The sequence below is a fragment of the Drosophila erecta genome, unplaced genomic scaffold (genome assembly GCF_003286155.1).
Source record: "Drosophila erecta strain 14021-0224.00,06,07 unplaced genomic scaffold, DereRS2 tig00000055-arrow-pilon, whole genome shotgun sequence".
Classification (NCBI taxonomy): Eukaryota; Metazoa; Arthropoda; class Insecta; order Diptera; family Drosophilidae; genus Drosophila; species Drosophila erecta.
The window spans coordinates 3124243-3137872 of record NW_020825200.1 but is presented as its reverse complement, the minus strand read 5'-3'; the positions used below and the strand labels follow the sequence as shown (position 1 = coordinate 3137872).

The window sequence follows — 13630 nt, the reverse complement described above, 5'->3', positions numbered from 1 at the left end:
AGATGATGGGACAAAGTACATACATTAGATCTGTAAATAAGATAGATCAATTGACTCGACTGCTATTCACCTGGGATCGTCGCTGGGGTGCTCCACATCGCGATCGAAATAGGAGCGGTATATGAGCCTTGTGGCCGGCACCGGAGGAGCTGTTGCAGAGGCTGTCGTTGCCGAAGGCGGAGTAGTCTGCACCGCCTCATTGCAGGTGGCAGGCGCAACGGTGACCGTTGGTGGAGGCGGTAGCGGTGACATGACCATCATCTTTTTGGTGGGACTGCCATTCGCAGCGGAGACATCGCCAATAACGGCGGCCGCGTCTTCGTGAAGCAACTGCAGCTTGTCGTAGGACAATCGATCATGGTTGGGCATTCGCTCGTGGTTGTTAGAGGGCAGAAGCACGGGCACCGGCAGCAGTTCCTTTCCGATCTGTAGCTGGTCGGCCTTCTCCTTTTTCCGCTTCTTTTCCTTGTACGGACTGGAGCTGGAACTGGAGCTGCGCTTCCGCCGGCGCCCAGGAGGTTGCTCACGCTCACGATCACGTTCTCGTTCCCGCTCCCGTTCTCGCTCCCTGTCCCTGTCGCGTTCCTGCTTCAGCTGGAACTCCTGCTTGACATTGCCGGGCTTGAATTTGGCCTCGTAGCCGGCGTCCAGCTCGGGCTCCGGTTTCACCGGATGCTCGTGCTTGACCTTCGTGGCGGGGTTTGTGTCGCCGGCATAGCCATTGGGCACATGAACCGCATTTGTCGCCTGATCCTTGGGCGTCAGATGGCCATTTTGCTGGGCGGGGGTTAGTTTCTTGAGGCGCATAATGCGCTCTCGCGAAAGCTTGCTTAGATCGATCTTGCATATTAAAGAGGTTAGGTGTGGCGTTGTTGTCCTCGCTGGCGATGCCAGTCCGGCTCCCAGCTGCTGTTGCTGAGTGGGTGTCATCCGGGGCTTCGCCATTATGGCGGCAGGAGCTGCTGGTGGTGCCTGTGGAGGTGGTGGCTGTGCCGCCGCATCCAACTTGCCCTGTTGTTGCTCCTCCTGCAGGTCCACAATTACGACCTGACCCTGTTTCTTGGCGCCGCCCTCCTTTGGATTGAAAATCCTCGTCAACGTACTAATCTTATTCTTGTCACTCTTCGGCTTCCGCTCGCGCTCCTTCTCACGCCGCCCCTCATCCTCCTCACCGCTGCTGCTGCTGCACACAGCGGTACAGCCTCCACTCGACGACGAGCACTCGGAACTGCTAAGGTGCTGACTATGCTGACTGATCGGGAGCTGCTTGTAGGGTGGCAGCTGCTGTGCAAGCGCCTGCCCACTTCCAACCTGTGACCTGGTGGTCTGATCTTCCGGCTCGCTGCCACTGCTGCTTGGTGAACTGCTCCCGCTGCCCAGCAGCGCCTTCTTCTGCACCGCACCAGTCTTGTTCAGCTTGACTATCCGGCAGTTGGTGTTCTGGGTTTCCGTGTCGTCGCTGCTGCTCGAAGAGCTGCTCGACTTTGAACTGGACTCGGCGCTTGAAGAGCTGTCCTCGTCGGAGCTGCTACTGCCGGCAGTGACACTAGTCGGTTTCAGGGGAGCGGCGACCAGCTGGGGTGTGGCCACCTTTTTGGTGGGCGTGTTGCCGTTGGAGCTGCTCTGGCTGGAATGTTCGCGTTTCCTTGCCCTGCTCATGGCCAGCGGTGTCTTGGCGAGCGGCTTTTTGGCAGCGGTCAGCGTGGGACCCTTGGTTTGGGAGCTGCTGCCGGCGGATGCACTACTGAGGTTACCACTGCCGCCGCTCTGCTGCTGCTTCCTGGGTCGTCCACGTCCCTTTTTCACCGTATCCGCAGCTGGTGGCGTTTGAACTGAAACAGCTGTGTGATCCAGTCCTGGATGCTTGGGCGGCGGCTCATCGTCGTCGCTCGAGTCCAGAATGGGGGCACTTGTAACCGCCTTTTTCTTCCGCGGCTTCTTTTGCCGCTGTTTTGGCGACGTGGGCAGCGGAAGAATCGGCGTCAGCGTGACGCTGTTGCTCGGCGGTGCTTTTTGTGACTGCGTCGGTTGCACTCGCATAACCGTTGTGATGGCGGCCGGAACGCCGGGAAGCTGAAGGATTTCGCCGAGACCCAGCTTGGGCACCACCTCGCCGCCAACCGCACTGTCCGAGCTACTGCTGCTACTCGATGAGCTGCCACTGGCACTGGTCCCGGAATCCGAGAGCCGGGCTGAAAGCAGCGCCTCCGCCGACTCGCGTTTGATTTGAGTTTTTGGTATCGCTCCAAGAGCCATCTCCGATACGGCGTCAATGGCTTCCTTTTTCACCGCCACCGGTGTGACACTCAGTCCGCCACCATAGCGCAGTTGTTGCTCCTCGTCGTCATCCTCCTCCTCACCATCCTCCATGGCCATGTGATCGTCGTGGATCTTCTCGTTCTTAACAATGGCCGTAGTCACATCAATGGACTCGGGTATGATCTGGGCTCCGCCTGGCAGGATGCCCGGCACCTTCATACTAACATTGCCTGGCGAGACGTTTTCGGAATTTGTCTGATTTGCTGGCTTGTGGAAAAACCTACTCAGATTCCACTTGTTGCTTTCCGTTGGCGAGGGCGTCTTGTTCGATGAGCTGCCCCCACTGCTTAACGTGCCGCCCGATCCACTTCCTGCGCCCATGGCTGCACTGGAGTTTAAACCGGCTGGTCCCACACTACCTCCGCTCCCGAATCCACTTGAGCTGAGGAGTCCCGTTATCGTATTGCTGCCACGGGCAATGATCTCGTGCCTAAACTTCTTATTCTGGGCCCCGTTGGACGTCAGTGGTTGGGGCCGATGCTGTTGCTGTTGCTGGAGGACTTGCTGCTGCTGCATGGACGCCTGCTGCTGCTGCTGCTGTTGCTGCTGCTGCAGTTGGTGATGGTGCTGCTGGTGGTTTGGATGGTGCTGCGGATCGTTCTTGCTGCTCGACTCGCTGCCCGACTCGCTGGAATCGGACTCGGAGCTGTTGCTGCTGTTGCCAGCCGATCGTCTAGAAGTAAAAAACATTTATGTAGCCTACAGACTTTCAATGAGCACAGCAACACGGCTTACCCCTCCTTCTTGCGCTGCTCATCCTCCGACTCGGACAGTTCCAGATCGTTCTCCAGACTAAAAAATAGAACAATTAGAATGGCCAAGGGTGCACTTTGTGTAGGTATACATACCATGAGTCTTGCTTCTCCAGCGAGTGATTCTTTTCCGTTTTGAGCGGCTTGCCCGGGCCCGGCGACGTGACTCCGGAAGCTGCTTTGGGCGGAGTGGGTGGCAGTTGGTGCAGTGGTGCCAGAGCCTCTCCCGCCAGTATCGTCCCACTTGTTGCTCCGCCCAGAGGCAGTTGGCTGGCCTGCGGCGGTGTTGTCACCAGCGGGGCGATGGGCGAGGCAATGGGCGCAAAGAGTGGCGTCATCAGCGAAGAGGGTTCCGCGGAGGGTGGCGAGCTGGGTATGTCCATCGCATACTTTTGCTTGTTGGGCGCCAGCAGGTTGTAGTTCTCGCGCGTTGGTGCATGTGGCGTGGCCGCTATCAAGGTGAGAGGCTGCACAGTGAAGATATTTGCTATATCGCTGATAATTTTGTTGACATCCTTCTGCAAGGTTAAGAGAAAGCACGGTTTAGAAATGGTCAAAGTTTACAAGTTTTTCACGTAGGCAATGATTACCTCCGGTGGTGGCGGTTGCTGACCCACTCCAGGTCGCTTACTGGCCGCTGGCGGCACAAAGCGTCCACCGGTGCCGTTGTGCAGCGCTGGAGCTGGCGGACCAAGAAAGGACTTCTCCCGCCCATTCGGCATCTGGGTGGACAGTGGCGGCCCCAGCGGCGTGCTGGCCGGGACTCCGCCGCTGCTGGCATTGTTTGTGGCGCTGGACGAGTTGCTGTTACTGGAACTGGATCTGGGCGGGCCGCGGGGCGGGGCCATGCCACTACTCGACGGAATGTCGTTCTTCATCGGCTGGCCAGGATAGCCGCCACGGCCGTTGTACGGCGGCTTATTGTCCGCCTGTTTCACATACGTCGGCGGTCGCTGCTGCTGCTGGTAGTGCTGTTGTTGCTGGCCGGGCAGCGCAGTGGTGGCGGATGCGGAAGTGGGCCCTGCTGCTGCGGAGGCGGATGCGGAGGAGGGTGAATGGCCCAGGGACTTGCCTTGCGGCGGCATGTTGGGTTGCAGGCGCGGATTGCCGGCGCCAGGCGCGCTCCGACTGATCCCCACAGTCTGATTGTTGATGTACACCCGCGCCTCGAAGAACTCGCCCAGGGCGGCGGTGATCTCCGCATCTCCCTCGGTCACCCGCCGCGGCTCCCCGAATAGACTAGTCTCCCGATCGTCAATCTGTATGCCCTGTTGCCGCTCGATTTTCTCGCGCTCACGTCTTTTTCGCCGCTCGTACTCCTCCATGCTGCAAAAAGGACGAAAGGTATATAGTTAACTGATTTAACTTTGGCTTATGGTCTTTAATGTTGGTTTACACTCTGTGTACTGGTTGAAGCCATTATTTTTCGGGTGGCAGAAACAGAAGCAACATAAATTAGAACAGCAAACAAACATCACAGGTAGTACAACAACAACAAACAGCTGGCATTTTCCAATTTTTCGTCCAGGACAAACATTTTGTCATGCATTGCGTGCTTTAGTTTCGTTGTCCAAACGAGCAAAAGCATAACTCGCTTTTATCTACAAACATTTTGTTAGTATAGCCTTTCGAAGTTTATTTTCTCCCTATGGGAATGCTAATACCTCCTAAAGAGAAAGTAGATAATCAGATTATATGAATTGCTGGACGCCTTGATACAGGATCTTAATAGTAATTTAATTTATAGTACTCGGCAAACGAGATCCCTAAATAACCGATTTGTTCTTTCGTTTAGTGGTAACAAAATAATAATATCCGTTAGGATTCATTTCAAAAGTAATCATCATGAGTTTAAATTAGTTTTAATTGATTCAATCCCGTTCTTCAGACATGTCATACCAACACTACTAATACACAATATATTTCTATTTCTCCTTTGCAGTAGAGGACTCGTTGTCGCCCCTTCCTTAAATAGTGTTCTTTTGTCAATATTTGACCCAACCTTGTGGACATGGGTGTTGTTAGGTGCCAACAGTTTGACAAGCATGCGATAGGTGTCAACGGTTAGACATGCACACACGCTAGCACAGTTTGATGGCTATGAGATAGCTTGTTGTTTTTGCCCCGTTTTGCGGGGCGGAAGCGGGGGCGTTAGAGTTGTGCAAATGTTTGCATTTGATTTTGCCCGGTTTTTAAGGTTTAGTAGTGGTAGTAGTGCAGACATGCTTGAGAATGCAACAAATTTATGGTAAAGGTATGTACACACATGAGGAGCGACAAAGAGGGGGGGAGAGAGACAGACGGAGACAAACACAGACACAGTGACTCTAAAACTTACTTATAATTTTGGCTATACAAATTGTTATTGTATTGCTGTAGTTGATCTAGTTGTTGCTGTTGTTGGGGCTGTTGTTGCTGAAGGAGAAGAATGCTGTTGTTGTTGTTGTTGATGCTGCTGGTGTGGTGTTGCTGTTGTTGCTGCAGTTGTTGTTGCTGCTGCTGTGCCATAACTCGCGCTTAGTACAAATAAAATAATTAAATTATCCTCAGCTGAGAGAGCACACACAGACAGTCAGACAGACACACGCACACAGCCAAGGGGATGGGACAGAGGAAGGGATGGGGGTGGGGGGGGAAGTATAGACTGGAGGAGGATGGGGAGCTGTGCAAATAGACTTCTCCGCTCTTTCTCACTCGCTTTTATAACTATCTCGCTCGATTGCTCGCTTATGTTATCGTTGTAATTTTGCGACGTTGGAACGTCGCTTTGTTGTGGTTGTTGTTATTGTGGCTGTTGTAATCGCAATTGCAGTTGTTATTGTTGATGTTGCTTCTCTTGCTGTGCTTTTGCTTTTGCGCTTGCAACATTTTGGAATTCTGCAGTTTGACAAGCACTGTCGGGGTTGCGTTTCTGTTTGTTAGTTAGTTTGTTTTCCTGTTTTTCCTATACGCAGACTTTTCTCGTAAATGCTGAATTTGATTTGTTTGTTGGGGTTTTGATCGTATCTCCTATAGTCTTTTATTGCTTGAGTACGTTGCTAAAGAGAGTGTGTTTGTGTGTGTGTGTGAGTAGGGAAAATAAAGTTGCAGTACCTGAAAGAAAAGCAGAAAGAGAAAATACAAAATTAGTTGCCTACTTCTCAGAGCGCTTTAGTTTAAAATTAAGTATGAGAGCACCGACTGTCTTATACCCTGTAACATACAAATCTATATTTAAGTAGTAGTTATATCATAATGACAATCTATGGTGCTAACTTTTTCACTAAAAGGTTTTTATTGTTGTGATACAAGTTGAGCCGAATGGAATCTTTCACCACAAAGAAACCTACACACGAGCATTAGGGTGTACCATGATACTGCGTCAATTTTGATTGATAACAAATATATTTTTATAGAAAATAAAACTCTTTTGTAATTTGTCCTTTTATTACTATTTGACTTATTCCCGGGGCTCCTAAAATATAAGCAGGTTCACCCTAAGACCTGCACACATAAGTACGTGTATCAGGCAGCAGTGAATGTCAGTGGGCTTCTCATTATGCAAACGGAAACCCAAACACCCAAACCGCCCACATATGGTTGCGAGGATTATGGACGAGGCGCGTCACATTCCGTGTCCTCAGTACTCGGTGCTCACTGTTCAGTGCTCGGTGCTTAGACCTCAGTTGTCGTCGTCATTTGGAGAACTTGCCACAAGAACTGGAAGCCGAGATCCGAGCATCTGCTTCGCTTGGCTTGGAGTGCAGCGCTTAGATTCACTCGAGCCGAGAATGCGGAGGACACCGATGTCCTTTTGAACGTATTCTCATGGAAAATTTGCAACTTGAACCACACAGACTAGGTGGCTTCAGTTGGAAAAAGGTGCTTCTTAAATTTGAATTTCACAAAATGGAAAAGATCCTTCGTTGAATTCTTTAATAACTTATGTTAATTCTGCACTGAGTTTAAAATTATTGCTATGCCCCTAAAACTGCTCAACAGCTTTCAGTAAATTGGACATATTTTTTATGCATTTCTATTTACGGTCCTTGCCCATGCTACCAATTCTTCTTTTTTGTGCGGCAAAGTGTACTTTTTTATTTATGAATGAAAAACGTGTCAGTTAAATTAATTTTCTGGTCACAAGCGACACAGACGCACCACGCTGACCCTTTTTCCTATTTTCTCGGTCGGCAAAAAAGGGACAGAATGTGAGCAGTCACAAATCTGCTGGCTTTTGGGCATTCGGTTTTTTTTTTTTTTTTGTGTTCTTGCTGCTACAATTTATTTGTCTTATAAATTTTGTTAACATCTCAACTGAAGCAGTGGCGGCGCAGCCAGGGAGACAAGCATTTAATTATTTTATTTCAGAGGAACTTTCCTGCCCCCACAACAGTGCTTGCAAATAGTTTATGCACGTCACCGAAAATAAATGGAAGACGGCGAGTCGAGTCGAGCGGAGGAAAAGCTTGACAAACTTTGTGGGCCGCCTTTTTGGATTCTGGCTATTGCTTAATTTATATGTATGGCCGTAAATACATATATATATACGAGTATATATCTATTTACAGAGCCAACAGTCCAGTTTGGGGCAAAACCACTGGAACTCAGCCGCCAAAGCACCCGGAAAACCATCCAAACCTTCCCAATTCAGTGCGACTGCTTTAATGTGCGTCCATTTAATCTAAAGCTACTATAATTTGTCCTTTTTCTGTGTGTGTTTTTGTTTGTGCGATTCGGCTCTTTGTGTTTGGTTTATTTGCATTTTGACTTTTGCTCTAGCCTGGGGATTGCGATTCCATTGGTGGTGGCATTTATAAATAATTTTCACAGACTATTCAAATAGTACGCACGACTTGGTAATCTGATTGCGTATATTCACGGGTGTTTGACTATGGTTACCTCTGTTATCGGGATATTAAATTTAGATCAACTCGGATTAAATTCTTTAACGCTTCAAACTTTCATTTCCCTTCGAATCGCGCACTTGCAACTTTCAATAGTGTTTCTATTGAGTTTTCCGAGTGATGAAACACGGAGGCAAATCAGACTTGGAATCGCAAAACTGTTTCTGAAGTTTTCTGGCAGATTCAGTTATAGCTAATAAACAAGAACGCCGTTGAGCAAGGATTGTGGTTTAATAAATAATAACAATATAAACTAATATACCCCATATTCGATATAGTTTTTCGCTGAGTGCAGACCCCGGCAGTGGCAACTTCACACAGGATAGCACCTCTGACGCTTGTGCTGGGGCATATGTTATGAATTTTATGCAAATATGTTTGGGGAGAGAAGGAGTCCCCAACTCCTCGATGGCACTTCCATTTTCCCAGAAAAGTTTAGCACAATTCGCGACGTTATAAATTCTTATTTGTTTGCCGTTTTCCAGTGGGTTCGCTGCTCTATTAACATTTAAATCGTTTTCTTTGGGGGGGGGTGTTACCAAATAACAAAAACAAAATACGTCTGGGTCGTATCCCAATGTGTTGTAAGAAAAAGTTCAAGTAACAAGTTAAGTTACTTTTAAGTTATTGGAAAAAGTCCTTTTGAAAAATTCTGTTTGCCAAATGCTAAATGTTCCATTGTTTTGTTTTCTTCCTACTCGTACTTCATTCAGTTACCATATCTCCAAGATGTTGCACTTTTTATAGACTGCCAAGAATAGCAAAAGTGTGCAATGCACAAGAATAGTTTTCGTTTGGGTTTCGTTTTGATGAGCCCTAATAGCAATCAGGTTCACTTCATTCACGGCTGCTGCAGCCTGCTCCTCGTGAATCATTTAACAGCATGCACAAACATTAAATTACGCATGGAATTCCTTTTTGCCGAGAGAACACATCCAGAAACCAAGGCCCAGAGCACCACGACACAGCCAATGGAACACACAAGACACAGGCTCTTGGCATAGAAAATTCAATTCAATTCAGGGGGCAGTGGCAGCGGCAGTGGCAGGATAAAAAGCAGGCAGGACGCCGGATGGGCTGAATGAAGACCAAGTAAGCAACGAACGAACGAACGAACGAACACATGCGACTAATTTCATATTCATATGCATATTTAGACTAACTACCAGCCGGCAATACAGGGGCGAGAGCACAAGATGATCAGGCCTGGATAGAGTGGTGGCCAGGACGGGCAAGGATATGGGCAAGGATAGCGGCAAGGAGGGCACATGGCAGTCACTGCACACATCGGCACGCCTAATTTATAACACAAAAGTCTACTTAACTCCCCTATGGCAACTACAAGCAGAGACGCCGCGCTAAGCCGCCAACTGGAGAGGTGAAAAAGGAATAAGAAAGCCATCTGGGTGGAGCAGCAATGTTGATCGAAGCATGGCATACCCCTTTCACAGAGTGTGCCTACTTTATTATCAAGTACTACATCTTCGATTTTGAGAAGTGTTAAAGTGCTGAAGAAAGCGCGTTCTATGAGGTATTTCCACCAAAACTAAGACTTTCTTCCGAAAATGTCCAAGCGAATTAGGATACCTTTGACATGGGTATTCCACAGTAAGCAGGAAGTGGATGGTGTGAGACGGGGGGATGAATTATACCCATTTTGTTGGGCAGTGCATAAACAAAGCCAGGTTCTCCTTGCTGGGAGTGTGGAGTGAGGGGCGGGGTGTGTGTGTGTGTGTGCTGGACAGGATTTATTATCAAATGGGCGCCATAGACTAACGACCATAGCCACAGTCCTGCCGCCACCCCATTTTCCACCATTTCCCACAACAAACATCCTTTGGATGGCAGCGCGCACAGTACTTTCGTCTGTCTGTACAAGCAGAGTCAACAAATTTTATGGTAGTCATTAAATTTTCTTTCAGCAAAGCGCCTCAAACTCGAATTCAAACTCGACTCCACTCGGCTTAGGTGGGTTAATTTATATCTTTAAGGTCCTCCACCTGCTTGTGTGCCTGCTGTCCTGTGGCTGCAAATTTATTTAATTAATTTGAGCAGTTTAGCATTCGGTCGAGTGCAAAATCAATCTGTTAGTTGCAAATTGTGATGCCTGTATGGACAAAATTAAAAACAATCGTTCTTATCGAATTTTGTGCGCATGGAAGTGATATAAAATGCATTTGCAGTAACTTAAACTAGTTTCTATCGTTTAATTGACGCTTTAACATACTGTTAACAAATTGCCGATTGGCATAATTGTGCATATTATTTTACAAACAGACCATTTGTCTTTCAATTAGCCCCGATTGAGCTGAACTGAATTGCCTACTTTTTTGGGTCGCCAGCAGTTTCCAATCAATTTGATATGAACACGCATTTGACTGGGTGGGCTGCCTTTAGTCCTGTCAACTTGAATCAGTTTTCATGGCTATATATACATAGAGTGTGGACTATTATCTGCACATGCAGCGATTATCTGCTCCGTCCGGACACCTTGACTTGTCCGTTCCAGCCAGCTTTGAAACACAAACAGCCAGCCGGCAGGCAGGCAGGCTGGCTTCATATTGATGCTGACGCATATTTCCTGCTTCATTAACGGCGACGTTGCCATAAAGTATGCTACCGTACGACGGTACGAGGGTCTAAAAAACTGCAATGCGTTCAGCAAGCTCCTCCTTTGGCTCCCTCTTTTATCGTTTTTTGTTCCCACCTGGCGTTGGCTTTTAACGAGACGTCGTCGTCCTAGTTCGAGCCGCCTTTCCAGAACCCCCCCCTCATTTCCTCCTTCCACGTAGCTGGGTCCTGTCAGAGTTTTCCCCATCTCGCTGCCCTACTACCGCATCCTTGGTCATTTGGGTTGGCTGCTCCACTTCAGGCAGTATGCCATGTTTATTAATTCTATTCCCGAGCTAGAATTGAGCATTAAAAGCCTGCTTCTTTTTCCATTGACAATTTAGAACTTTAAATATTAACTATTAAATACCTCTGCTGCAGAGTTACATAATAAATATTTTATTACTCATTTATTGGGCACACAAGTAGTACTGAAGGCTTATACTCTTACAAGCTAATACGCTGTGCATATGACCACAAAAGTTATTGTCAGCATATTTTAGGGAACTCATGCTGTAAGTGCTTTGAATAAAACAAAGGGTATTCCGCCTTTTCCATTTACCACCTTGAATAATACTTATTCAACCTTTTTTTCCACCACCCTAGAGTTCTATCGCATTTTCCTTCTACCCTTCAACCTGGATTTCCACCGTTTTCCATCGTTTTCCTCACAGCTTGGATTTGCTGTGCTTGCTTTTGCAAGGGTTGTTGTTACGTTCGCTGTCCGACGTTTTGATTTGATTAAAATGATAATAGTTTTCGGGATTTAACTTAAATTGATGTAGGTTATAGAGTCCTGTTGCTGTACAGCTGGCCAGAGCCAGGAACAAAGAGTCTTGAAAACGAAATCATTACCGCCTTTTGTGTCTGCTGAGCATCCTTTTTGGGGCAAACAAATTTGGGCGCTTAAAGTGAGAGCGTTGAGATTCCACCAAGAAGGATGTGCAACATAAAAATTCCATTAATAAAATGGCATAACATTTGCTGCAATTTCCTCCTGTTCCACTAATCCTTTGTGCCCGGTGGCAAGCTCTCCCTTTTCTCTGCGGATCTTTTAGCAAAATTGCACTGGTCGTGGCCACTGAATCAAGTGCCTCAAATTGCCAGGCTTTAGAAATGAAGATAACTTTAAACGTGGGGTCCTAGCAATGGCCTAGGGAGTGGGCGTGGTTAACCGACGGTATTTTCTACCCCAACACCCTGGAAGATATAGGGCGCAGTATATTCAAACAGTAATCACGTCGAGGAGGCCAAATTGCGAGCAAATGGGTGATTTTTAATCAATTGTATCAAATGTATTGCGTAGCAGTTCTAACGAAATTTTAATCAACTCAGTGACAAAATGCACTATTTTCACGCGTTTAAATGAAAATGTTCGCTAAGCTTAAATGTAACTGTGCTGCAGACTGAACCCTTGTGAAAATATCTGGGGCTCTATAAATTTCTGGGCAAAGGGAAAATATCAATACATGGTCAGAACGATTTCCAATAAGCCAGCACGTTCATTGGATCACAATAATGCCCATTCAAGCGACGGGCGAGCACAGCTGTGCCGGCTAAAACAAAAACAAATCAGAGAAATTGTTCAAGTGAAATGTACAAAATAATAACAGTTTAAATTGAAATTGCATTGTTGCAAGAAGTACAAAACCGGTAGGGGAAAAACAACAGTAGTCCGTGCAACAAAAACCCTTGGCTCCACTTCTCTTATTTTTTTTTGTTTTTGTATATTATTTTCAACAAAAGCCAGTGACGAGCGACAAAAGTTTTGCGGTTGGCAACAATTGTTTGTTCCACATTTTCTTCTTTTTTCCTTTTTTATTGTTGCCACTGTTGATTGCCAGTCTACAGTTGGACAGGCACTGCTTAATCATTTAACTGGGGGTTAAAATGAAAAGCTCTCTGTGTTATCCTGATAAAGTCGTTAATCCTTTAAAGGTTATCTTTCATTTGATATTTTTGTGCGTAAATTACTTTACTGTGTTTTCCGATTGAAACTATAGTAGTAATTTCGTATCTTAATTTAATTTCAGTTATTACACTCTACTTAACATTAGAATTGACCACCAAGATGTTTTATTTTGTGCTCTCTGTTTTTCATTCCAATGGCGACTAGTTGAGTTACTCTGTTGCCGTGACTACATTTGAAATAAATGTATCTAAAGTTGGCTGGGAGTTTTGCACTTTTATCTACTGCTCCATCTCCATGGCCGAAACACACATGGTCGTAGTTGTGGTGGTGGTGGTGGTTCCTGGCTGGCACTTCCTCTTTAAGTTTGTCTGTGTATAATCTACATTATATCGTCCTCTCTCTATTTCACAAAAGTTTCGCTTTGATAGTTGGGGCAACATTTTTTGGCGCTTTGGGTCTGCCGCCAGTGCCACTGCCACTGCCGCTGTTTTTGACAACTTACTCGTGCGTCGCGCGACCGTCCACCGAATCTGCCACGCCCCCACTAAACTCGTTGCCCCTCGCCCCTTTTGAGGCAAGTTCGTAAGTGTGTATCCGCACATATATGCCCAAGCAGATAGCTTTGCTTGGCAGCGCTGCATTTGGCAACACATGTGCGCGAATCCGAATCCGAACCCTCATCTTCATCCTCATCCTCATCCTCGTTCGAATCCCTATGTCGGTCGGTCCATCTCCTTTTTATACGTCTGCCTCTTTTATTTCCCCCCACTTCCTAGCCGTCTCTCTCGTCCTAATGGCCATCTTTTTGCCCTTTGGGCCATTAAAGTTGTCGATGTAACTTCAAATTGTTTTTTCGTTGCCCGCTTTTAGGCGCTGCTGAGTGATATAAGCGATTTGCGGTACATGCTTTTTTATGGCTCCATATTCGTGTGGTTAAGAATGGGTTGTATTCATTGTGGTTATGGGCTGAATAAAAATGGTGTTTTAAGCGGGAATATAATGAGTTCATTGAGCAGAAATCAATGGCGTTTGAAAATCACTTTCAGAGGTGTACAAAAACGTTTATACCCGTTATATTTTATCTAAAATCCTTAGATGTTTCTGCTCAACCTTTTCATACGCACAAATCAAATTAGAGTTTCCACTCACAA

The 13630-nt window shown here is 47.0% G+C and overlaps 1 protein-coding gene across 4 annotated transcripts in view; it reads right to left on the bottom strand.

The window, feature by feature from the left end:
• Positions 1 to 13630, bottom strand: part of LOC26526948 (AF4/FMR2 family member 4) — a 63156-nt gene that overhangs the window by 1860 nt on the left and 47666 nt on the right. For 3 of the 4 annotated variants that reach the window (XM_026979717.1, XM_026979716.1, XM_026979715.1), the window contains exons 2-5: positions 3662 to 4397; positions 3168 to 3589; positions 3055 to 3111; positions 71 to 2992 (exon numbers count right to left, since the gene is read on the bottom strand). In XM_026979717.1, coding sequence (XP_026835518.1) covers positions 71 to 2992; positions 3055 to 3111; positions 3168 to 3589; positions 3662 to 4396 — 4136 coding nt within the window. In that variant the 5' untranslated portion in view covers position 4397. Of the gene's footprint in view, positions 1 to 70; positions 2993 to 3054; positions 3112 to 3167; positions 3590 to 3661; positions 4398 to 5409; positions 5518 to 13630 lie in introns of those variants that run through there. The other variant, XM_026979714.1, reaches the window with a different exon arrangement.